Here is a 27,312-nt window from a genome sequence, read left to right as displayed (position 1 = left end):
CCAGGGTCAGCAAGAGTCACACTAGAGGATGCTGAGCCCGAAACCAGTCTTAGTCTTTTTCTTTTAGTTTTCCGAAATGGTTCCGCGTCAATCAGTGGAATAGTGTGGTTTATTTGCGATTCGAAAGTTGTCCGTTGAACTTGGGGAAATGAGGTTGTCAATGTTTTTTTTTTTGACAGAAGACTGAAGACCGGAGACCGAAAAAATACAGAAGGCAGACGACAAAAGATAGGAGACAGGAAACGGAAGGCAAAAAATTAAGAAGGGAGACAAGACATAAGACTGAAAACAGACGACAGAAAATAGAAGGCAGAATACAAAAGACAGAAAATTGAAGACTGAAGACAGAGACATCTGAGAAGACAGAAAACAGAAGACTGGAGACTTAAAGCAAAAAAAAAAAAAAAAAACAACAGATATGAGAAAACAAAAGACTGAATACAGAAGATATAATTTAGGAGACTTGAGTCATAAGACAAAAACAAAGGACAGAATACAAAAACAGAAGACAGAAATAGAAAACAGAAGACTGAAACATAAAACTGTAAACCGAAGATAGAAGACTTGAAAAAAAAAACAGAAGACAGAATACAGTAGGCTGAAGGCAGGAAAAGGAAACAGAATACTGAAGACTCAAGACAGAGATAGAAGACAGATAACAGCAGATAGAAGACAGGAAACTGAATACTGCTGACAGCAGAGTGAAGATCGAATACTGGTGACAGTAGACGAAAACAGAAGACCGAAGTCAAAAGATAGAAAATAGAAGATAGATGACAGAAAACAGAAGACTATAGAATTTCAAATGTTAATGAAAGGCTGATAACTCAAAAAAAAAAAAACAATCAGAGGTAAGCAAATAAATAATAAATATAATGTTACATAAATGGGAAAATCTGAATGTGTGATGTGTTATTTTTTTTCTTGTAAATCATTCCTTCTGCGAAGCTTCATTGCCCCGAATCAATCCCAGAAAACCCTAATCAAGAACAATTTGTATGTCCCACGTGTGGTTTTTCCTCCCCACACTCTCTCTCATTTTTCTGCAACATTTGTGCTTCAGCACATTCTGTGTGACGGAATTCCAGTATTTTTAGACACTCGGTGAAGAGGGTCAATGTGCTCGAATTATCAAATGGATAGCAGCGAAAAAAAAAGGCAAAAATGGTCCGGAACAGGATCAATGAAATTTGCTCCCGGAATGAAACTCTTATGCTTTGCTTTTTTTTCGTTTATTAGAAGTGTCTATTTGTTAAGAGGTGAGAGAACTGTAGTCAATTTCTAGAAGTGGACAGTATGTTAGTCAATTTTATGGAAGCAGGTACTTCCTTGAAATAAAGCGTCTAGCAGTGATTATCGGAGCAGTTTGTGAGGGGAAAGTACTTGAAAGTCATACAATCTATAATGTATCAATCAGTAGCTCTCCGGGACTAAAATGGCTAATTTGAAGTGGAATGTCGAAATTAGCAGCATTCCAGAAACAAATGAAAACTCAGTGATAGATATGCAATAAATAGCTCAATACTTTCCACGTTTGTCAGTCTAGAACATTATGGATCATCGTTGAGAGGCTCTTCAGTTACTGTGAATGATTCTAGAAAGTGATTGTAGTTGGCGTGTTGGAACCACACGAATCATTTTTCTTATCGTTAACCAGTCTAAGATAACATGAAACGTCGTTGATATCTTTGTTGTAATAAGGTTGAAATGTTGGTTTGTGATGGAGTGATGGAGTATGGACAAAGAATTCTCAAAAATTTCTCGACACTCCGTACTTTCATAGATACCTTGATGATAATATATCAATTCTTAGATCTCCGGACCTAACTTGGCTAATTTAAAGTTAGATGTCGAAAGAAGCAGCATTCCAGAAACAGCGATGGATATGCAAAAAAATTACTCAATATTTTCCACGTTCGTCAGTCTAGAACATTATGCATCATCATTGAGAGCTCTTCAGTTACTGTTTATGAGTCTAGAAAGTAATTGTTTTAGGCATATTGAAACCACACGAATCATTTTTCTTATCGTTAACCAGTCTAGAATAACATGAAACGTCGTTGATTGTTTGTTGTAATAAGGTTGAAATGTTGGTTTGAATAATAAGAAGTAGTCAAATTTAATTCAGGAGTGAAAATTCTCATAAATTACTCGACACTCCATTCTTTCATAGTTTGTCAGTCTAGAACATCATGAAATGCCGTTGAAAGTCGTTTAGTTTCTCTCAACGAAAGTATTGATTCTCGACATCAGTCACTGTGAAATTTTCTTATGGAGTTGCAAATCAAGAAAAGCGTAGGAAAAAGACCATAATAAACCGGAAGGAAGGTGAAATTAATATTTGGTTTGGCATTGAAAATTCTAGCACACTTCCGCCGCTCTCGAAGCGATTATGTTTCGCGCGTATACATTAGAGCGAGCTTTTAGAATCCATATTGCCGTTTAGTTTCCGCACAGTTCTTCATAGCTTCTTCGTCCAACGATCCGAAGCGGTTTGGCCCCCTGGCAATTATCCATATCAGTAAAACACACTTGTGGTCGAGATTAATACCGGCAGATTAATGAGAACGTGCGCGCCCCCTTCTTTCCTCCTAGTAGCGTGAATAGTGATGAAAAGTTACCGAAAACCAACCATCTACTGTGAGCGACTAAGCTCCGGCTAGCTAGCTGGCCAATATGGAAGGAGGCCAATCGATATGTCCATATGTAATTCAAGGCCATTGATTGACATTGCTTTGGAAGGAACTATAACACTGCTGGTCGTCGCTCTCTGCTGCGAGTTACACGGTTCTTTCATTGGTTCGGTTAGGTGTTCTTGGTGGTTTTAAATCACCGGCAAGTCAGCTGCCACTATTAGTGGTAGCAGCAACAGTGTGTAGCGTTGCCTGTTATTCCGAACAATCACAACTGCTACAAGACTGAAAACCGCTGAACTGTTTATAGAGATGGGCGATGAAAAGGATTTGGAAATGTCAAAGTTCCGAAAGGCGATTCATAATATGATTGTTTGGCCGTCTAGAACATTATAGATCTTTATTGAGAGCGTTTTTGGTTACTTTTTATGGTAAAATGTGGTTGGAATCATGGTTTGAACGATAGAAAACTCAGTAGTAGTGACAATACTTACCAACCGTTACTCAATGCTTTCATCGATTACCAGTCTACACCATTAAAGATCGTCGTTGAAACCCTTTTAAAATTCTGGTAAGCAAAACAAGATTGATGGTTAAAGCGATAAGAAACCATTAAACAAAACTCAGTAGAGACTACAACTATAGTCAGTCTATAGCAGTGGTTTTCAAACTTTTTTCAATCATGGTCCCCTTGTACTGAATTATCGAGCTCGCCGCACCCCCTAAACAAATTTTGAAAGAAAAATAATCAATAAACGTTTATTTGTAACTATTACAAACTCTGCAATTTTGAGATATAGATCTTTTTTCCTGCAAGAGAAGTGAGCGTTTTTTTTAGGTTTTTGTGGTTACTTGTTCTGATAAAACGGAGTTCAAATCAAGATTTGAACGATAAGAAACGGTTCAATAAAGCTTAGTAGTACTGACAATACTCAGCAATCGCTCGATACTCGAACTTTCATCGTTCGTCAGTCTAGAGCATTATTGATCGTTGTTGAAAATATTGTTGAAATTTCTGGTAAAGCATAGCTAGAATGATGGTTTAAGCACTGACCATACTGACTGGACACTCGATTTCGTTTTCTGGATAATTTTTCCAACAGTACGCAATGTCGATTCCAGAGTGCGCATCGATCGATTTGAAGAAATACTATCCCAGTTAGGAAATGTCACCCAACTTTCAAAATAAAACACGCAATTTCTACGATAAAATCGGGCTAAACAGGACCATTTTTCCTACAGGGCATTTTTTGTTAAATTTTTCAGGTTCGCCACCTGCCGTCGGTATTGCGAACCTGCAAAATCTGACAACAAAAAATTAGACAGAAAATGGTTGAATTTTGGTTCTAAGTGTCATGTCAGTGTGGTCAGTGGTTTAAGCGAAAAAAAACAGTTAAACAGAACTCAATAGTGATAATATTTTTAATCGCTAAATATTTCATATCTTCGACTTTTGTTGGTCTAGAACATTATGAATCATCGTTGAGAGCCTTTCAGTTACTGTTCTAGTTTCATGATTTTTCCAACTAAATATGATGGATGGGATAATGGTTTTGAACAATAAGAAACGATAAATCTAAACTCATATGTAATAATTCTCATCATCATAATGTCAAAACTCCATGCTTTCGTTGTTTGTCCGTCTAGCTGGAACATAAACGATCTTCGTTGAGAGCTCTTCAGTTACATCTCAACGAACATTTGGATCCAGAACATGAGCCAACAGAAAACTGTCTTGTTGAATTGCATTCATTCATTTTTAGGCCTCTTAATGTGATAGACTATGTAAAAAATCATCCCACTCGATGGTTCGATTATTTCTTTCTTCAGTGCGTCAGTTTTTTTTCTCGGTTTGGTGAACTTGCTAGGTGCACTAATTTTTATGCGTCTCGATTATCCATCTGTTGACTTTATTTGGTCACTTACTACTTTTGCGTCCAACTGGGAACACTGAATTGTGAATTGATTTATGCTCCATATGGTCAATGGGAAAGTACCGAAATTGGCAAAAAAGGTCTCTTCGAAGGTTACGATTCACAGTAAAAAAAACTCAAAAAACGCGAAACAACTTGTAGTTTCGCGAGGGAGGCACCTCACCGCAGTTCACGGACATGATGTCCTTCAACAGCTGGCGGCAGACATTCACCCGGCGATTCGGGAGTCCCGTTCCACCACCATCAGGAAGTTAGTGTGGGCAACAAAAAACGGAACCGAGACCAAGAGAGGAGGTCCAGTCAGTGTGGGTAAATTTATTGCAGGCAGCCGTTTCTACGAAAACAACATCATTGGAAATGAGAGGTAGAAAGCAGCAACAACAACAATAACGAAAAAATCCAACTAGTATGGTAATGAGAAAAATGTAATTAGGTCAGAAATGCTTTATTTTCTCCCTCTCGGATTGTGTTGATTCTGGTGTGACTGACTGGATGGGGTCCTCTGGTGTTTTTATTAAAGTTATCAAAAAGCTGCGACGTGCCTTAAATGAGCTTTCTTTTTAAGTAGAGCTCCATTTTTGATAATAAAATTAAACAAATTGAATTGAAAAAATACTGATGTCGTTTTTTAGTATTTCCACGAATTTGGCAGCTCTGCGCTACACGCTAAATATTTACCACTCAAGAAAAAACGAAAAACTATAAATTTTAATTGTGATGCCAAATGACTAAAAAATTCATAAAACATTATAACATTTTTTTTGGTCTAAAATTGACTTATAATTTCTTAAATTACCAAAGGAAATTCGGAAAGTCAAAACTTTAGTTTTGATGCTAAATGACTTAGAAATGCACGAAGCGTCGAGATCTGGTAATATTTTGAAAATATTTTTTTTGACTTTCCTGGCCTTAGCCGTTTTTTTTAAAACCACCCGTTTTTTTTTCGGAAAACCGACTGACTCAAACATGGAAGTCTCGTAAAACGATTAAAAAAACATATTCAAAATTTAAAATAGCAGTATTTTCTCTGCAAATTAACATAAAATATTCACATTTGAATGTAGTCTTAAACATTGTTTTCATTTTCTGAAACAAAGATAAAGCAAACGGCACAGCCATTTCCATCTATCTCTCTCTCTTCATGTCTCCTGGTCAATTTTTCAGCTTATATATTCTTCACGTTAAATTAAATCGTCACACATCTTTTATTGATCATTATTTTTCTCCTTTTCTCTATCTCTTTACAGGCATAAAATGTCCAGTGTGCAGCAAGTTTGTAATGCCCGACGATATAGAGTGTCATTTAGTAATGTGCCTAACAAAACCTCGTTTATCTTATAATGGTAAGTAGTAGTCTAGTCTTTCGACTGTTTTTACTGTTGAAACTTTTGTTCAAGTTGTCAAAGTGACCAAAGTTTTTTCATTGTTGTTCAAAACTCCTACAATCATCAGAATTCTTGAAATTGTCAAAATTGTTGGAAAATTCAAAATTGTCAAATTTTCCATACTGCCCAAAATTTTAGGATTCGCCAAATTGTCGAAAAAGATTAAATTTAATTTTCAAAATTTACAAATTGTCCACATAATAAAAATTTATGATGTTGAAAATAAATGGTTCAAATAGTCAACATCGTAAACTCTTTTACAAGTTGTCAGAAATGTCAAAATGATCGAAACTGTTGAAATTTTTAAACTTGTTAAAACTGCAAAATCGTGAATATGGTTCCAATTTTTTAAATGGTCAAACTCTTCAAAATTCGCAAAATTACACCCAAAATTCAGCCTATACTGCAATAGTGGGTTCTCGACATTTCAGCTCAATCGGACTTGATTTAGAGGTGCGTCAAAGCACTCAAAGTTTCGGTTTTTGACCCTCAAAACTCACCAAAGGAGGGGCCAAAAAAAATAGAAAAAATAGAAATTTTAATTTCGATACCAAACGACTTAAAAATGTATAAAATATCGAAATCTGGTGTTATTATGAAAAAAAAAAAAAACTCGACTTCATTATTTCAAAATTAACCCCAGGGTGGGATCAAAGGAAATTCGGAAAATTGAAATTTCAATTTTGATGCCCAATGACATAGAAATGCTTGAAACGTCGTGATCTGGTGTTATTTCGAAAAATAATTTTACGCCAAAAATCGACTTTTATGCGGCTTAGTCCAGGAAAGTTGATTTTTGGACAAAACATTTTTTTTTTCGAGATGTCTAGACGTTTCATGCATTTCTAAATCATTTAGTATCAACATTAAAATTTCGATATTACGGATTTTACGATTTTGACATTTTTTTTAGATAACACAAGATTTAGAGGTTTTATGCATTTTTAAGTCATTTGGCATCAAAATTTAAATTTAAATTTTTCCGTTTTTCTTTAGTCGTCCCCCTTTGGGTAATTTTTGAGAGTCAAAAAACCAAACTTCAAGCGCTTTGAGGCACCACGAAATGAAGTCGAATTGAGCTGCAATTTTGCACAGGGCAGTTTTTTGGCCAATCTACAAAATGTATATAGTCGGTTTTTAAAATTCGATCATAAAATTTTTCCCATACTTCCATTGCCACCCTACTGTGCATATTGGAAAAGTTAAAAAAAGGTCATTCAGATGTTGTTCAGAATAAAAATATAAAGATTTTGTTTGCCACAACCCGGCCCATCTTGACAGAAATGGATTGTGGAAAACAGTGCCCTTTTCCATCTTCATCGGCTAACAACCCAGAAACCATAGGATTCGATTTTTGATTAACCTCGTCGGAATGGAAGCCACAAATTTTATGCCTGACAGCCAGGTGAATCCGGTTAACACCACCACCGGCTTGGATAGAAGAAACAGAGACAATCCATTTCGTCCGACGATGGTGATGACGATGATGGAAAAGACCTGAACCTTGTTTTTGAGATTGTAACCGTATGAGATTTTTTGTTCCTGGTTTGCTCATCATATTTGTCTTTTCTTTCTATCGTTTCTTCCGCCGGTCTCGAAACAAAAAAAAAATGCTGCAACCGGTCCATCAACACTTCTTCATCCTCAACGGCAACATCCGGAACCGGTGACGACGACGTTCGACGTTTGATGCATCCACCACGCAATACGACACTCACTTCCGCAGAGGACTGCTTAAAGGATGCCAAGGGTGAATGTGTTATATGTTTAGAAGATTTATGTCCCGGTGATATCATTGCTAGATTACCATGCTTATGCATCTATCATAAAGGGTAAGTCAAACAAACAACAAATAGATGGCTGTAGCTATGAATATATGTTCTCGGTTTTAAGGGTGGATCGTAATTTGGATTGTTGTTGGTTTTTCTTTCGATATGTATAGTCTAGACATTCAGGAATTTATCGATGTTAGAGAATCAAAACACATAATCTGCATTGAAGAAATTCCCAAAAAAGGTCGAAAAACGTCGGTCCTCCAAACTCAAAAAGCTGCCATTTTTAACTCCCTTGGCCGAATTTCACCAAATAACTTTTGTTACTTATAGTGATTGAATTTATAGACAACTTGTCTGCTATACAGGGTCCGGCAATTGAAATGCTACATTAGAGCTAACAAATAACAGTCGCTGAAGAAGCTCAAGGCACATATACTAAAAAGCCCGCAGGTGGTTTTTGTGGTATTTTATCCCAGGATTCAACTAGATGGCGCTTCAGAACTTCAAACCCGTCATGTTTTGTAGAGTAGCCTTCGGGCTTCTGTATACCCTAGACAGCCAAGTCCATAGGGTTCAGGTCCGGCGAACACCCCGACCACTCCGTACTCAAAATTAACCCTCGAAAAAAAAAAAATCGCACACAAAAATTTTTTCTTCGTAAGCCAATACGAAGTTCTGCTGAAAAACCACCAACCAAAACCAAAATTGGGACGTGTCCACAGTTCGAGGACATGCCGTAGAACTATTTTCGATACGTAAACTGATTGATCTACACCTCTTCAGGGTGTTCGGTTAATCTTCACTAGGAAAGTACGGGTGATTCCGACCCAGACCTTTAATAAGACAGATTTCTGTCGTCTTGTGGCCTTTAATACGATTGCATAGGTTCGTGATCTTTCTGGCAACCAAAATCTGTACACAATTAACACACGACGTATTACAGGACACGACACTTAACGTTCTTACAAAACGGACAAAGGATTCAAAATTACCTTTTTTGTCGACCGGTTTCGGGCTCGATGTTGCCCATCTACAGGACGATTTCCGACTGATCACACAAAGAAATTAAAACACACTTGCAGCATCCTACTATGTCGTAGTATTTGTCGAAAGGTTGGTCAAATTTATAACAATTTCCATTTTTTAAGAACGTTAAGTTTCGTGTCCTGTAATACGTCGTGTGTTAATTGTGTAATTAAGTTCTTACGTTGGCACAATCCCGTGCAATATGAGCAAAATCTGTAGTTCTGTTTTTTCACGAACCGCTGTACGGCGACGAATTCATCGGCAGAAAACACGATATTCTCCAAATTTTTCATGCGTGAACCGCGTAAGCTGCGCCTTAGCCCTTTCTACCCGCTCTGGCTTCTGTTCAAACGAGAGGTCTTGAAATCTTAGGATCTTGTAAGGCTGAGCCTAAAGATCATCTTCCAAGATCCGACGGCGATTTTGATGCGGTGTCGTCAATTTAGTGTTACTACGCCAAGAAATTCTCTCAGGGTGCATCTTGATGATCTTCACCATGATCTCCAGGTATCTTCCAAGTGAGAGCCAAAATAAAAAATAAACATACACTCATTGGACAACTCACGAAATATGTCTTTCTACCGTTTTACAGCTTGGAACTAGGCAATCAAAGCACTACATTAAGGTTCGAGGACTATTTTTACAAAAAAAAAACACTTGATTACAAAATTAACAAAAATATCCTCTGACATCTTAGACATAATGTTAACAAGGTGACAAGATGTCATCTAACTCGGTTTTGTATACTTCATAATAATCACTCCTAAAGTTATGTAGCAGTTCAATTGCCGGACCCTTTAAATTTTAAGAATTTTAAGCTACGTAAGGGAATGTAGAAGCATTTTTTTTTAAATCGTCGTTGCTTTGCCATTGTATGCATAAATGCATCACGAGCATATGGTTATGAAATGTTATTTTGCTTCAACTTTTGAGTAAATTAAAAACTAATTTTCTTTCTCGCGTGAGTTTTCATTACTTCGTATGTAACAAAATGTAAACAAACAGTTTTATTACAAAAAAATACAAAATTTGACATAAACTAGTCGCAACTTTTTTCCATTTAGAATATTTGTAGTTTGGACACCATATTGAAATACAAATTTAAAAGTTGTTCTGATTACTTTTTGGGCAGTTTTCTGTGGATTCTTAAGATGTTTCATACGACCTAATGAAAACTCACGCGAGCTTTTCAATTTGAATAAGATGAAAGTCTGGAAAAAATCAAATAGGTGATATATTACAGAAATGTTTTAAATATTTGTTTCGCTGACGACATATGCATTGTCTTCATCATGAAGTATTGTTTTATTCGCTTAAGCCCGCAGACAAATCTCAAAAATAAGCAACAGGTTTGTTCAATGACACATAGAAATTGGTTTCGATCAGTAAATGACAGTTCATTCAACCAATGTTTTGGTCGAAACTAGTCGAACCGGTGTTCAAATTTAAATTAAATTTTCTTGAAAAATACATGAAGAAACATAAACAAATATTGTTCTTCTTAAAAACATATTCAACGATTGATTAAAAAAATTAACGAATTTTGCGTTTTTCGCACATCTCCACAATAGTTCTATTTGCCGCTAGTAGTATTTGTGTCGAAATCAGGGGCGTTCCACTAACACTTAAATTTTAGGCAAATTAACCTCAACAATGACCGTGTTTGGCGGCACTGCCATTTTTGGTGATTAATCTTCCCTTTCTCATTCGTACACGCCAGTGGGACGCCGGTTAGGCTGATGTCATGCTGAAGCAACTAGCAACGCGACCTACAACGCAACGTTCACACGACTAACCAGCTCTCATTTGATCTCCATGGAAATCGCGCAGACCTGTCATACTGGTTGCTTTGAGTAGCGCGACCAATCTGATGCCAATGTGTTTAGTAGCGCGACTAGTAGGAAATCCAATAGGAACATTGTTTTTTCTCGATTTGAAGCAGTGATTCCGGGTTTTAAGCACAATAGTACGAAGATCTGTCCGAACTTGTGATAATAAACTAAAAACTATCTTAATCGGCGAGAAAATTTTCATGAATTCTTAGTTCCGGCAAAAAAACAAGGAATTTTGTCGGTTCAAATTTCGGCATTCTTGCAATCCGGGTCGTGATTTGATGAGTTTTTGATGGCTCCGGAAAGAAAGGAGACGATTCAAAGCATTATCAGATGTAGAGAAGTGATGATTTGTAGGGATTTTCAAAGTGACAGGTCGCGCCAGCATGACATACCAATGCAATGCAACGCAATCTTATTGGAACGTTGCGTTGCGTTGCGTTGCTAGTTGTTTCAGCATGACATCAGCCTTATACATAGAGTTGTTTTTGACATTTCTCACGCGCACTTGTGAGCGTGTACAGATGAAACGGAACAATTAACATCAAAAACTCTTGGCACAAAAAACGGGCTGCTGGTCGACACACATGGTCATTTTTGAGGTTGACTGTCCCAAAACTGAAAAGTCTTGGTTAAACAACCAGCATAATATCACTTACACAACCAACGGCAAATAGGACTATTGTGCATGAGAATTGTCAGAAACAACTCTATTTTTCACGCATACTGGCCTGTACAGACGAGAACGGGAAAATTAACCTCCAAAAATTTCAGTGAAAAAACCGGGCAGCCGGCCGACGAAAACGGTATTTTTTGAGGTTAATAGTCCCCAAATTAAAAAGTGTTTGCGAAACGCCCTGAATTACGACACGAATACTTCTAGCGGTGGGGGACCTCTAGCCCACTTAGGAATTCCGTACCGTTTTTTCCACAGTTCACCTAATGCGCGCTCTCACCACGTCCCAGATCGAAAAATCGGCAAATCGGTTCAAAACCGGACCAAAATACGGGCGCTGCCGACCAATCGATTCGTTTCCACACCAGATCGGTCTATTTTCGGGAACTAAGAATTCAAGAGAAATTTCTCACCGATCAGGATATTATTTAGTTTATTATCACAAATTCGGACGGATCTTCGAACTATTGTGCTTGAAACCCGGAATCACTGCTTCAAACCGAGAAAAAAACAATATTCCCATTGGATTTCGTACTTGTCGCGCTACAAAACACCCTGGCATCAGCTTTGTCACACTTTCCAAAGCGCTCAGTATGACAGGTCTGCGCTTTTTCCATGGACATTAAATGAGAGCATGTATGTCGTGTGAGAGCGTCGCAAATCAACGCGCTGCTTTTCGCCTGAGTATGATATCAGCCTAATTGGCGATGAGCGCGCTCGCAATCCCGGTATACAATTTCCCATGTGTTGAACAGAGAAAGCAGTAGCCTTCAATCCAATTTTACTCAGACTAGCTGTCATTCTTGTGGAAACCTATTAGCGAGCGAGCTTTATTCTTTTTAGCCCAAGCCCAAGAATAATTGGCTGTGCTGTAACTCAGTCCGAATTACAATCACAAAAATTATATTAATCGCAGCGCACTAAATTGGACTGCGCACTCATGACTGCGACATTTGTGCGACCTGTCAAATCAGTGTAAAATCTGTCGGAGTTCTACACGCTAACGTCTTTTCAGTCAACCTTTGTACGGATAACTACGACCGCAAAACATTGCACGAAATCCAATTTTCAGTGAAAGAGATAATACATAAATTCTCTTTTCTAATACCATCTTCTTTCCCATTTTAGATGTATCGACAAATGGTTCGAGGTGAATCGCAGCTGCCCGGAACACCCGGGCGACTAGTGAAGCCAGACCAGGAAGGAAGCAACAGCAGCAAACGCGATCGCAGCCAAGATCGTCGGTGGTGGTGTTGGTGTTAGTGATGGAAGCAAACCGAAACGACTGGTCGTAGTGCTCTCGTATAGTAGGACATTAAACCCACACAAACACCCCCACACACGTGCATATACCTATTATGTACGTGTGTTAGTCTTTTTTGTGTATGTACTGATGAAAGCGAAGCGAAGCGACGCGCGCGCGATCGAGAGAAGGGCTGTTATAAATCTAGTAGCGTAACTGTAGGAATCAAACAAAACCATGAAACAAAAATCTAGTAATTACAAAATTGATGGACCGATGGACGCGATGGACCGAAGAAGAAGAAGAAGGCCTGCGGGGAGTTGAGCAAACAAAAAAGTAGGAGAGAACTGATGAAAAAATTCTGTGAATGTGTGTATGAGTTACAGAGAGAAAGAGAGCGCGGATGAATAGAGGAAAGGTGATCGAGAGACTGTTAGGATACTACAACAGAGATGACTATTGGGAATCGAACTTGCTGGACACAGTTCGAAACAAGGAGACACATCTAGGATCACGACGACGGGTGAGGTTTAATTTAGGCCTTCGCGACTCGAAGGGACAATTTCGAAGAGGTGAATTTTTTGGGATAGGCTCTTTTACTTTCCGGTTCGATTATTTTTGTTTTGACTTTTCAAACTTCCCTCTGTAAGTAATTTATTGAAAATTTGTTTTTACACGTGTGTAAATTCCTGAGCAAGATGCCCCCATCTTAGGGATTCTGGAATTTTATACCTTTTTTTAACCGCAAACGCAATAAAAATCGACAACACCTTCAGAAGAAGTCGGTCGAGCACATTTCACAGCAAATGAAGCGACACCTAACCATAGTTTGTTTTTCTCAAACTCGAAATAAATTAGGTAAACCTCTAATCAATTGAAACAAATAGCTTATTACAAGAAATTACAAGTTTGAATGAGTTGAACTGACGCAGTCATATTTATTTTTTTGTCATTCACCGAAAACTTTTGGTTTCCCATACTTCTTCGCTTCGAAATTTGACGAACACCCGAAAAAAAAACAAATTAAAAACAAGGAATATCATTCTTAGGTACTAGAAGTTGAACGTGAACTTTTTAAGTTTTTGTAAATATCGAACCGTGTTTCGGTAGGTTGAGAACAAAAACTGAAACAAGCAACGATAAACGGTTAAGTAAATTAAAGAAAAAAAAAATCTAGATCTAAAGCAAACCCTTTAACTGACTAAACTAGTGAATGAAAAAAAATGAGAAACAAAAAAAAAAAAACAAATGCGCTGAGGAGAATAAACCCTAGATAAAACAATACAACATAATAAAGTAAATTAAAAACCAATGTATCTGTAAGTGAAACAATGTAGTGATATGAACGTTAAAACCACAGGCAAAAAAAAAAACAAAAACAACAACAGCAAAATTACACACTTGTACGCGTACATTCACCGAAGCTATAAAAACATTCAAGGACTCTAATTGTTAATCCGCTACACTCTTGTAAAACACAACACGAATCCAGAAAAAAAAAACAGAAAAAAATTCCGAAGCGAAAAACTTAAAACAATGATTTTAAAAGCAACCCAAACTAAAAGAAACATAAAACGCGCAGGATTTATAAACAAACAAAAGGAAAAAAACAAAAGAGCAAAACCGAAAACAAACAATGGATTTTCTCCCACGCGAGAGCGAGTCACGGAGAGAAAGAGAGAGAGAGAGAGAAAGAGAGAGTCGGCACGATCGCCATGTATAGAACAACAGAAATAACCAAGTGTACATAGGTATCTCTCTCTTTTGAGAAGTTAAGTAGTTATATCATCCACCCACAGTAGCTTGAGACTTGAAGTTGAAGAGAGGAAAAAGAGCATTCAGTTGTCGTCGTGTTGCTGCGCGTATTTGCGTGGTGGTTTGCGTGGTGATTCAGGAGCACCACGGGTTTAAAAATTTGGCAAAACAGCACAGAAATAAGTACCAACTTTAAAAAAGAAGAGAAATGGGAAAACGATTGGTAATCTTGGCAGAAATATCCCCTTAGTTTCTATGCAACAATCGGACGCCGCACCTTCCAATCGGGGAAAAACTACAGTGAATTTCCTATCGGGAAGTCAATTGATTTTGAAAGTTCCCATTACCCCAGATAGAAATTAGCCCGAGTTTCGTTCGGTTTTCGTCGAATGGTGAGTCCATAATCTTATGAAGAATTTTACGTGCTCAGATTACCCTACTTTTCGGGCGTACTCGAGTAAAATTCGTTTTCGAATCCAGTTCAATACAATTTTTGACATTCTGTTACTTCAGCGTGTGGAAAATTTTGACAGGACAAATAGTCTGAATTCTACTCAATTAACCACTCCTGTCCTGTTTAAACCTGGGTGAGGAAAATATATATTCGCTGCAGCCCTTTTTTACTTTTCGACAAAAAACTGAGCAGTTTTCGAAAAGAGTTGTAATCGTTTTAGATAAAAATTTATGCCGGAACCAAACAAAATCAATAAAATTATTGTTTTATGTATGGGGCATGCTCAGTTTGATGAAATTTGCAAACCTATTCAATTAAAAACTTTCTTTAAGACTTGAGAAAAGTTTTCATGATTATTTTCAAGAAACAACATTTTTTACCCACTCACTGATCGGTGGTTTAATCAGACCAATTTGACATTTGTGCGATTTTTTTTTCTTTTTTCTGTTTTCCAGCCCTGGGTTTAAACCTATGTTTTGACATTTTGTTTGTAAATTTTCAAAAATAGAAACAATATAGCAAATACTTAAAGTATTTAATTCTGTCTTTAAAAAAATATTTTTTTTCCGGGAATTTAACATCATAATTATTCTTCCCAAACAAATTCTGTCATATAAACAACCGTTTAGTTAAAAATCGGAATTTCAAATTTCAAACTGATCGACAGGAGTTTGAAATAAGAGTGAAAAAAACGAATCCAGCCCAGTGTTGTTTGCCCTGGAGAAAAAATCAACGCCAATAATATCAACGACGACGATGAAAACTTAAAGCAAGAAATGATTGTTCTTTTTTCGGTGTAATTTTAGAGAGAAGAAAAACCCTTCAGTAAAGACCAACATCAGCTGCGCATTGTAAACGATGAAAAAAAGATGAATAAAGGAAATGGAAATAAAATAGCCATTTAGTAAAAAGATGAATAAGTCTTAATCTGTGATTACTATTAAAATAAATAATAAAAAAAAACAAGAAAAAAATCAGTTGGAACCACATTCTTCTGTTGATCTTCATCTTTCCGTTTGTGACCAAGATCGGGAATTTTTTTTTTCATTATTTTCTGTTTGAGTAACCGCGTTCTTTCTTGCATCAATTTGCCATGGGAGATGTGAGGACTGTTAATTCTGGCAGCACTGCTGCCCACTTCTAAGCAACGCATATATTTTTGCTTTGTTTAGGTAATGTTCTGTTCACACTTTTATTTCTGTTTAAACCTTCCCTTTTTTTACTCTACAGAATCGAGGTCTTTGTTTTATCATCAGCAAGGGTTAGGATTAAGGTGTATCACGAAAAAGGTTTATGAAACGAGAAAAAAAAAACATCTAAACTGCTCATCACAAAAACAAAATATATAAGCCTCTATTTAGGTGCGTGAAATTTTAATTCTTAAAATTACTTCGAACTTCAATTTTTCAGTTTTTTTCCCAATGGAGTTAATTTGCGAATTTGTCTCAAAAATGGTAAAAAAAACTTCAGAGAAGATAATTGTTATGGATTATGTTGTGCAAACAAGTTGCGTATCGTGTGATAGGCCAGAAATAAACAGATTTCGAGATGAATTCGACATCTAGTATGGCTTAAAAATAATCAAGTAGGAAATTTAAAAAAAAACCACGGAAAAGAAAAAAAAATCTAAAAAGATAAACAAATCCCAACCCAAAACAAGGCTAATAGAAGTACGAAGAATAACTCACGCGAGATAATACATAAAATTCGTGAAAAATTAATCTAGCACAAAGTAAAACACCGTGGAAGGAACACAGCTCCACGCAGATCTTTTTTCCGTTGTGGGTAAATCCTCGAAACGGTTTTCAGGGCCAGATATCGACACTCTGTCTAACCACGGTAGAAGACAGACAAACACGCAACAGATGAGTACGATTAGAACAGAAAAATAAAACAATGCGTGGAAACAATGCGAACGATTTCAGTCCTATGTACGTGTTGTACTATACGGACGATTGCTAAAACTGGTTAAATCTATATACACACAACAGAAAATAATAAAAAAAAAATCAAGATGAAACGCAGAAGTTTATTAGAGAAAAAAATAAAGAGAAGATCTTGAGAGCCACATATGAGAAAGGGGAAAAAGAGAACAAGATGAATGAAAAAAAAAAAACGAAAGAAAAAACCGTGGGAGAAAAAATATTCAATTAACCATCTATGTATATGTATGTAAGCATATAAAGGTTTTACTCATAATTGAAAATAAAAACTAAAATCAAAATGACGTTTAAAAATTTAATCTGCACAAATAATGTGAACACTTCCTTGAAAGCTACTTCACTTACAGTTTTTTAGATTCAGATTTCAGATCTAGGTTTCAAATTTGGTTTTTCGATTCAGATCTCAGACTCAGATTTTAAATTTAGATTACAGATTCAGGTTTCAGATATTCAAATTCAAATTTCCGATAAAAATGTCAGATTTTAGATTTCAAATTCAGATTTCGAATTCAGGATTCCGATAAAAGTTTTCAGATTTTAAATTTCAAATTCAGATTAAGATTCAGATTTCATGTTTTTTATCTGATTTTTGTTTGGTTTTTATGTAGTTTGTTTAGCTTTTTTGACATTTTTGTAATTTATTGTTTGTGTCATTTTTTAAATGCCTGTCATTTAAGATGGAAATTATCATTTTTGTTAATTTTGTTATAATTTAAAAATGTTGCTAATAGGTGTTGACATTTTTTTTTTTCAATTTCGTCAGTTTTATCAGTTTGTTTATTTTTTGTCATTATTTGAAATGTTGGAATCTTTTTCAGTTTTGTAATTTTGGCAACATCAATTTTAATTAATTTTCATCTATTTTACCATTTTTTTCTTTTTCATTTGTTTTTTTAATTTAGCCAATTTTGTTTTTTTTTTCTCAAAATTATAAATTTTGTCAATTTTACAGTCCCTCCACAATCATGGGTTACACACAATTATTAGTCACCGATCATTTGGATTGCTGATGACTGATCTAAAAGAAATTATTTTTTACTATTATTTTTAGTTAATCGATAACATCATCAAAATGCATTAAAAATATTATGTGAGCGCTTGATAACAGTAAAATTGCTGTTTGAATTTTTTTTTCATACGTCCACTATATAATCTGTCGAACTATCGCATAAAATTCCAATGTTATCAGGTTGACACCTTTACCCGTTAAGCCCCTTATGCGGGTATTTCCCTTATGCAAAGATTCCAACTAAATGAATAATTCAATTAATTAATTTAATTAATGAATAAGACCAATTATTGGTCTCATATAATCACAAAGGATGAGTTTACATTTTCCAAATGAAACTGAGTGAGTAAAACGCGAAAATTCAATAATATTTGGCAAAATAAACGTGACCCATAATTGTTACAGCATCCACCAAATTCCACACAATCATGGGTCACTTGATACTTGGTCAACTAATATCCGAATAAACGAACATTTTGAGGTGAAAGAATACGTTAAGTGACTGAGAGCAAGTCACTGGTGTTGGGAAAATGTGGTAGAAATTTTGACACTTGTGGCACATTTTGAAAACTTTACCATGCAAAAACATTTTCAAAATCTTCAATTTAGTTCGGCCTTCAGTTTTTTTACAACACGTGTTCTATTTTCGCATGCTGTGATGCAAAAAAAGCTCGATTTCCATCACATACGGCTGAAATAAAAGAGTGTTGTAAAAAAATACAACGCCGATCGTGAAAACATTTTTGCATGGTAAAATTTTCAAAATGTGCTACAAGTGTCAAAATTTCTACCACTTTTTTAAAACACCAGTGAACTTGCTCTAATGATTGTAGAGGATTGTATAAGTTTTGTCAATTTTATAAGGTTTGTCTAAATTTTCTATTACTTATGTCAAGTTTGTGATTTTTTTTTTCATTTTGTCGTTTTGTACAACTTTGACCATTTTGGCAATTTTGTAAATTTGTAAAAATGAGTTTACGTTCTTTAATGTTGATAAAATATATCAACAATAACTAATACAAACGACTATAAGTAACTGAAAATTGATGCAATGACAAAAATTTCAAATATCAAAAAACTTCAAACACCAAAATAAGTGCTAAATGTATCTAAAGCCAAGGAATATTTCAATAAGGTAGTGCCGAGAGCCATATTGGATTTTTTGTGACGTCACAAAAACGATTGTATCGAAAATTTATATGAGAATGGTAGGAATTTCAAAGAAAAACACGTTTTACCACGAACATGAATTCCAATTTCATTTCCTTTATGTTGAAAGGCCACTATTTCACTATGTTATGAAGTTTTTTGGTCCTTTGAAGATTGCATTATAGTTTTTGGTTTTTTTTTCTTATTTTTATTGAATGCAATGTCGCCTTGAAGCCAAAACGTGCAAAAATGAAGAATAAATCAGCTTTCAAAAAGTCTAGCTGGTAGATATTGAGTGTTCAACTGATTGTCATGATTTAAATTCAGGTTTATCATATACAATTCTTATATAGAACAATTAACATCAATAAATAAATGATTGTTCAATCAGTTTACTAAAATACCAATAAAAGATTGTTGTTTTGTATGAAAATGTGGGTTCCGATCACTTTATTGTAATGAGCAGCTTAAACTGCACTGACTTGAACATTTTCATGGAAGACTTTGAAATAATTTTAAAGTTTTGTAAATTTCAGTGGCGAAAACCCCCATTTTTTCTAACTTCGATGGTCTATTTTATAGAAATTTTTTTCGAAAATGCAACTTTTTTTGTACCGATCTTGAAGGGCAAGAATCCTTCTACAATTAAACATGTTTTCCAAGTGGAAAATTTCTAACAGATTCTTCGAATTATCAACGAAAAAGATAAGTTTCCTAGTAAATTAACAGATTGTGACGTCTCAGCCTGTACCAATACTAGAGCAGGGCTGCCTTGTCAATACCTTCTTTAAATATTCCTTTATCTATAAAGCAGAATAAAAACTAACAAAAAATTTACACTAACGCTAGAACAACAACGGTTTATTTTTAGTTACAATTCAAACAAAGTGAAGAAAAAACCTTTAGATTTTTGCAACACACAGCTCCGCGTGTTGACAAAACCAACAGGAGCCTAAATGGTCGGGATTCGACCAGACCGAACTGAACGCCATCAGCATTTTTTCAGGGCATTCGAAATTTTTGTGCAAATATTTTCATCAAGAGGCTGTATCCTTGATGTTTATGAACCAAGATCGATAGTTTTTTATCCAAGGAATTCATTTCAGTCAAATTTACTCGCTTTTCCGAACTAGAGTAAGGATTGTAAGACATTCAATTTTGGTTGTTTGAATATTTTCTCATGGCTCTCAGTTCGGTCTGGTCGAAGCCCGGCCAAATATCAATTTTGTAAATGTTTGAAATATGTAAAAAGTTTAATCTGAACTTTTAAATTAAATATTGTTTTTTTTTTGTTGTGCGCCTATCTTATTAAGAGAGCCCAATTCGCTACCTATTCGTGAGTGCCGCGCGTACCGCTGTTCATAAACAGAGTGTGTCAACCGAAAATTAGCCGATCGGCATTTTGTTTCCGAATTTTTCACCAACTCAGACGTGGCCAAATTATAAAAACGATTTTTACTGGTTAAAAGATACCAAATCCGGTCCGTTTTAGCGCTAAAGTTACCGAATAGCGACTTACTACGCGGAAAGCCTGAAAAAATGGACGACGAAACACCGGAATTGCTATTTTTCGACACCTTTTCTCACGATACTTACGAGGTAGGTAGAATGATGGGTGGGTGGAGTTTTTTTTTTTCTTTTTATTAAATTTTCGTTTCCTTCAGAAATTGAACCTTGATTTGGTTCAGTTCCCGAAGCCGGTTTATATCACCGAGGTGCGGATCATCCCGTTAGGCGCTCGGGTACAAGCTGATTTCCCCGGGGGTGTCCGGCTGGGAGCTACCAATCCGTCTCAGTTCAAGATTGAGTTGTTCGTCAACGATTTGGGGAAGCCGGGTGCTCCGACGTTCGAATGTTTGGGTGATTTCGACTACAACCAGAACAACTGTATCCACCTGGAATGTGGGAAGCCGGACGATGGTGCCCGTCGGATTCCAACCGATGGACTGGTGCTGAAGGGATACTATACCACCATAACGTTGGCCGTTTATGGGATACTGACGTCTAATATTGCGGAACCGATTGTGTCTCCGCGGGAGACGACTCCGCAGCCGGATCAGGTACTTCCAGTTGAAGTTGGCATAGGGGTGGATGTTCCGATTGGAATAGCGGAACCGGTGAACGTTCAGGAGTGGCCTGAGGAACCGCCACCGGTGGTTCCAACCGAAGTTTTCGTCCAGAAAGAGTATCCGGAAGCTGATGGAGAGGATATTCCAAAGGACCCCCGCATGTACGGTAGAAGACCGGCAGCTGGTCCGGTTCTGGCTAGTCCAGCTGAACCGAATTCACCGAAAGCTCTGGACCGTGTTCCAGCCCCGGATCATCTCGATGGTCGTGGCAAACGGATTTCCCGTTCTTCGGAGCGGCAAATGCATTATGAACCGACACTTAGATCCCGTGGCCGGAGTCATGATTATTCCCACTCTCCGGACTATCAACAGCAGCAGCAACAAGCGAAACGTGACTGGTCCCGTAGCCCGGATTATGGAAATCGAGCCCGGGGTCGCAATCGAAGCGGTTCCTATGATCGGGTCCGCCGAGGAACTTCCCACGAAAAGGACGATCGCCGTAGACCCCGTTCGCCGATTGAATCCCCCCGGAGACCACGCAGTCCTGATACGATGGACAACTCAAGCTATTGGGATGAAGAGGACGATCTTCCGCAAACCAAGTACGAGAAGCGTCCGATTCCGATTCCATTAAAACCACATCAACAAACCAGCAGCCCTACCTCTGCTTCTGCGACTCCGGTAGATTCACCGGCCCTAATCCCACCGGAAGAAGACGTCCTCTCTCAAACCGAACAATTTGAACCAATTTTAAGCGATGAGGAAATCACAGAGGACTACGATTACGAGATGGAGTACGACTTACCGGGAGAATACTACAAATCCTTCAATCCGTTCCAAGCCACCCTCAAAAAGTTCAATCCGGAGGAAGAACTGCAACCGGGGGAGCTTCCCCCGGAACATTCCCCCCGGTCGGTGGTTAAACATTTGGAAAATTTGCTACGCAACAATCGGTACACCGGCAAAACGACGGCCGAATTTGGGTCCGAAACGGGTGATTTTAAGGAGGGTTTTGTCGATTACACTGAACAGGTGAGTTTTTGGATGAAAACAAAGACATTGACCAACAAGAGTTAACGCAAAACAAAAAAAAAAGAAACGAACATCTGAGTAGAAAACTAGGAATTTAAAATCTGAATATGAAATCTCTAGTTATACTCTTAATCTGAAATCCGAATTTGAAATATGGAATCTGTATCTAAAGTTTAATCTGAAATCTGAATCTCAGAACCTGAATCTGACATCTGATTTTTATATATAAAATCTAAATTTGCATCTGATTCTAAATTATGAATGATTCAGTATCTGGAATCTGAAATTTGAATCTTAATTTGAAATATGAAATTTTCATCTAAATAACTAGCTTTCGCAATCATTCTAGGTTGTATTGCTGTTGAATCAAATTTTCATACAGGACGAGTGTCGCCAACACTACGAGCAAATCCTCGACAGTTGGATCGGGCAAAAAAGCGAAGCCGTTCACATTCTCCTGAATTGTATCAAACTCGGCCTGGACATAGATCGGGCTATGACCCAACCGCAGCCAGCGTACAAACTGCGGCACATGAAGGCGGGTATCCGCCTGACGGAATTTCTCGGTTCGACCGAGCCCTTCATCAAGCTGGTGCTAGAACAGGAAGATTTCAACATCTTCGATCGGCTGCTGGGACTGTACTCGCAGAGTTATATGGCACTGTCGATTAAGTTGATGATTATCCGAACGATTTATGCCTGTTTGGACACGAAACGAGGGCTGGATTACTTTTTAAGCCCGGAATACAATGGGTACCAGATTTTGTTGGACCTGATTCAGGAGAACCCGTCCAGCAGGATAAGCTTTGCATTGAAATCGCTACTGAAGAAGATAAATATTTATGAGAACTTGGATTTGATTCGTAGCAGCGTTGGTGATATGTACGCGACTAGGTTGGAACCTGGGTTTAAACCGGATCCGGCTACGTTGGCGGTTTTGGAAAACTGTTTCATCGAAGTGACTAAAGCGATTACGTTCGATGCGATTTCTTACAGTCAACCGAAGAGATTCTTGCCGGTTTCTGCGAAGTTTGAGATCCACAAAGACATCCGTTCGTCGTTGAACAGCAACCGTAGTTTTGTGGCATTTTTCTCGGTACACAATTTGGTGGAAACGTTAATCTATTTGCTTGAAATGAAGCTGCCAAGTTCGTCACTGATGGGGTGTGTTTACGATCTGTTGGCTGCTCTTTTGGTTCGGGATCAAAAGCTGCGTTATTTGATGGAAAATGTCGAACTGGTAAATGTGCTTCTGAAGATTTTGTTCCAACATTGTCCGGTTGGGGAAGATTCGCACCCTGAGGATTTGATCCATGAGCTTACCAGAGGTCAGCAGCTGGGAGTTGAGATGGCCTACAAACTGCAGACGATGTACTATTTGAATGCTATCGATTACTGTAGCAAGAGTCCTGATATTGATCAACTTGTGGACCATCTACAATCACTTTTCGCTTTGTCGAGCGGGTTTGGGAAGCGTTATGTTGTACAGGTAATCTGCATGGAGGACAACATAAAGATCTTTTTAAATTTGATTGAAAGTGAAAAGCGTGCCTTGAGCAAGGATGGCTCGCCGGGATTGAAACACAAGAATCCGGTTCTAAGCCTCAGCGTTGATTTGGTCGATTGTGCCGTTAGACACTGTGGAAACGTTGGATATTTGGCTCATCACGGGGAAATTTTACTGAACCTAGTGAAGCAACATGAACAGTTCGAATCCTCAGTCAGTGCAATGTTGCAGGAAATGGCCGTCTACTTGAAACCGTTGGAAATCCACGCAATATTCTCCTACGAGGACATTAATCCACTGATTGAACTTATCAAACGCAGCTTGGAATTTATAACAACTTTTCCGGGGGATCTGATCATGTCACTGAGATTGCTTCGTTTCCTAAGCATTCCTGATTACGATCTACAAGGCCAGCCACCACACATTGAGCTTAAGTTCAAATACACAATACTGCAGTTCTACGCCGCTGATGGCAAAGGACTGTTGATATCGATTCTGGAAAAACTTAACTCCTATTTCGACCAACCGGCAATTCACGCTTCAAGTTTGGCCAGTACCCAAGGCATTCTCTTAACACAAATCTTGAGTCCCTTGATGGAAGTACTAAGAAAAATCATGACCTACCTAATTGAATGCCGTAACACCGAGTTTAAGGACCTCACCATAATTGAACCGCTGTTAAAAACTTACGCACTTATGCAAAGTGTTCCAACCGGTGCCACTGCTATCGACGAAGCTCGTAAAATCCAGAAGGACATCATCAAAATCCTACTCACCTTTACGCAGCCCACACCAATGGATGGCCTAGATACCAATAACATCCACAAAAGTCTCTGGACCCAGATGGTCGGAGAACTGATCAAATTCATCCTCTACGGACCCAACTATTTCATACCAGGGCTCTTAGTGTTCTCGGAACTGCTCCCTTTGCCTCTCCCCATCCAATGTCGTCAGCAACTTAGCCAGACCGAAATTACCAAGCTTATCAACGAACGTCAGCTCTGGTCTGCCCATCTACATCCCCAGTCACCGGCCATTGCCGAAATGATTCAAACCATCTGCCCCTCGAGCTACACCCCGCTACTGGTCATCTTCAGCCGAGTCTGTCTGCAACTGTCGGATCTGGCCCCGAACATGACACTCCTTATTTCGAAAGCTATCACCGACCTTATCGTCCAAGAATCGCTGCTCTCAGGTGGCCTCGCCAGCACCTCTCACGCCCGTTTGTTCAGCTTCCTCGGAAGCTTGGTTTGCCACCCATCCGTAAAAATTTCCGTTCTCTCCATCCTCTCGGGACGCATCATGGATCTGATGACCAACATCCTGCTGAATCCAGGACAAACGCCGGCCCACCAGCAAACCCAGGAGAACATCTACATCGTGTTCCAGAACCTATTGGATTCAGAGTTTTCGATGATGTTTGAAAACATCTCGCCGTTAATGCAGCTGGCTTGCTCTCTGCCGACGAAGGAGATCATCGAAAGTTGTTGCTCTACCATTGTTGAGAATGTGGCCCGGGAGGACATTGGAGCGGGGGTGTTTTCCGCTGCCATTCGGACTGTACTGCTGCTGGTTGAGCATGAGTGAGTATTTTTAATTCGACAATCGTACTGCTTACAGACGAAATCAATAAATAGAAAACTGTTGTAGACGTTCTAATTCAGTGTATCGTTTCTAGTAAATTATGCCGCATTAACATTTATCTTCATGCTATCATTCCAGCATCACACTGGTCACCTTCCTGGTGGCACTGGAGAAACGCAAGGATGGCTATCAGACCACAGTTCAACGCTTCCTCGACAAGGCTCGAGAACAGCCGGACAACTTCCGGCCAGTCTTCGTGCTCCTAGCCGAGTTCTGGCGCTCGCTGGTAATGATTGACGAAACCGCACTTTTGGTTTACAATCTGCCGAAGCGTACCATCAAATTGAGCCCGGAACAACTGGGAGCATTCTTCTATCGTCCAGTCATTAAACAGGAAGGCCAGGAGCCAACACCGGAAGAACCGATCGAGTGCACCCGTTTGTTAAAGGATTTATTGACCATATTTAAAACAGAAATTAAACCATTGTCCGTCGAGCCACAGGAACCAGATTGTGAAGAAGGGTCTCAACCTGCTCCTCCGATCGTTTCGACTCCACCGGACAACCTGGAAGAGAATCTCACCTTTTTAATCGAATATCTGGGTGACGCTACCCCGAAGATAGACAATCCATTTGATTTTGGAGCTCTGGACCCGTTACCCCAGGCCGAAGGAATTGTCACTCAGTATTCGTCGCGCAGCGTTTTTGTGGTGAGCGAAGAGTTCGAGGATCAACTAAAGGCCAGCTTCTGGTTGAGTTTCTCGCCATGTGAGGAAGACCTCGAGCGGGAACAAATTCCGTGCGATTTGCAGGAGCTAGCCAAAACCTGTTTAACCGGAGATATCAATCTTACTTCGGATTGCAAGCGATTGTTGCATTTGTCGGCATCACCTCACTCGAACCGGGATCGGGTTGCCACGGCTCCGTGCTTCCGCACTCGCCGCGTTGAAGTGGAACCCAGCACCGGACGACCGGAGAAGAAGATTTTCGGTATGTTAACATTTTTTTCTCAAATTTATTTTAAAACCTTATTAACAATTTTCATCCAACAGCGACTCCACTGCGCGGACGTGGCTTCACCCGGGCTCCGATTACCCGGGGAGATTTGTTCCGCTCACGCCCTCCAAACACATCACGCCCACCTTCCCTACACGTCGACGATTTCTTGGCCCTTGAAACCTGTGGCGCTCAACCAACCGGTCCAACTGGATACAACAAACTATCGCGGGACATCATTTCCAATCGTGGAAGCGGCCGGGGACGTGGTCGATCGTTTTCGGATCGTGGCGGAGGACGATCGGGCTCCGGATCCGGGGGTGGATGGGGTCAGGGTGGTGGTGGTGGAGGAGGAGGAGGTGGCGGAAACAGCGGCTCCGGTGGTTGGTCCCATTCTAATGATGGCCCCTCGGGATCCGGTGGTGGTGGCAAACATGGCCACTATCGGGAGTCGCAGTCGCAGAATCATTTCGGAGCACCGCACGTTCGGTCCCGTTCTGGGCGGGGCTTCAACCGGTATGGAGGAAGGCCGTACTCGAGACCCGTTTAAGGTTACATACATTTCATTATTTACTTATCAATGTTTTACTAGTTTATCGAAAGTTGACTGGTTCATTTTTTTCTTAAAATAAACAACATTCTTCGACTGTTATACAGAATACATCAGAATTTATGGTAAATAGTTGCACACTCAAATCTTCTGTGTAAACCCAACATAAGTTTTATGTAATGACCTTCCTTTTTCAGTCTTTGACTTTGTTTTTTCTTATGATTTTGTTGATTCAAAGCCTAACATTTTGCAGTTTGTGGTTCTTCTTGTAAAAGACTCGGAGAAATGCACATTTTGACGAAACATTTGAAATTGAAAATAAAAGAAGCAAGGTTAAAGTGAACCTGTCACATCGAATATTACATCGATGATTGATGATAAAATTTACCCTCATTAAACGTACACTTAATATTTGACATTGTATGATTATCAGCATTTTTAATAAACTCTTCGTGATTAAGATATCTAGTAAATTTACAAATAGAATATAAAGAACGTCCATTTTTGTTGGGAAATGAAAGAATAATTTGTGATCACAACTTTAAAATGCGATTTCTGGCCTTTAGAAGCGTTTTTCAGCGATTCTGAGCTTAATTTGGGATCACAACTTTAAAATGCGATTTCTGGCCTTTAGAAGCGTTTTTTCGTGATTCTGAGCTTAATTTGGGATCACAACTTTAAAATGCGATTTCTGGCCTTTAGAAGCGTTTTTAAGCGATTCTGAGCTTAATTTGGGATCACAACTTTAAAATGCGATTTCT

At 38.4% G+C, this 27,312-nt stretch overlaps 2 protein-coding genes across 5 annotated transcripts in view; both read left to right on the top strand.

The window, feature by feature from the left end:
• The window catches only part of LOC129742691 (E3 ubiquitin-protein ligase znrf2-like), a 73,527-nt gene extending 56,944 nt beyond the window's left edge, over nt 1–16,583 (top strand). For all 4 annotated transcript variants that reach the window (XM_055734649.1, XM_055734643.1, XM_055734635.1 and 1 more), the window contains exons 4-6: nt 5,815–5,910; nt 7,679–7,784; nt 12,390–16,583. In XM_055734649.1, the coding sequence (XP_055590624.1) occupies nt 5,815–5,910; nt 7,679–7,784; nt 12,390–12,447 (260 nt within the window). In that variant the 3' untranslated portion in view covers nt 12,448–16,583. The remainder of the gene's footprint in view (nt 1–5,814; nt 5,911–7,678; nt 7,785–12,389) is intronic.
• A 3,526-nt stretch (nt 16,584–20,109) lies between these two features.
• Nucleotides 20,110–27,011, top strand: LOC129757292 (protein virilizer). Its single transcript, XM_055754469.1, has 5 exons — nt 20,110–20,413; nt 20,479–21,915; nt 22,265–25,005; nt 25,145–25,995; nt 26,058–27,011. The coding sequence occupies exons 1-5, from the start codon at nt 20,354–20,356 to the stop codon at nt 26,549–26,551; spliced, it is 5,583 nt and encodes a 1,860-aa protein (XP_055610444.1). The 5' UTR covers nt 20,110–20,353; the 3' UTR covers nt 26,552–27,011.
• Nucleotides 27,012–27,312: the final 301 nt, after the last annotated feature.

The sequence above is a fragment of the Uranotaenia lowii genome, chromosome 1 (genome assembly GCF_029784155.1).
Source record: "Uranotaenia lowii strain MFRU-FL chromosome 1, ASM2978415v1, whole genome shotgun sequence".
NCBI lineage: Eukaryota > Metazoa > Arthropoda > Insecta > Diptera > Culicidae > Uranotaenia > Uranotaenia lowii.
Note: the sequence above shows the minus strand (reverse complement) of the source record. Positions and strands in the feature narration are given on the sequence as shown.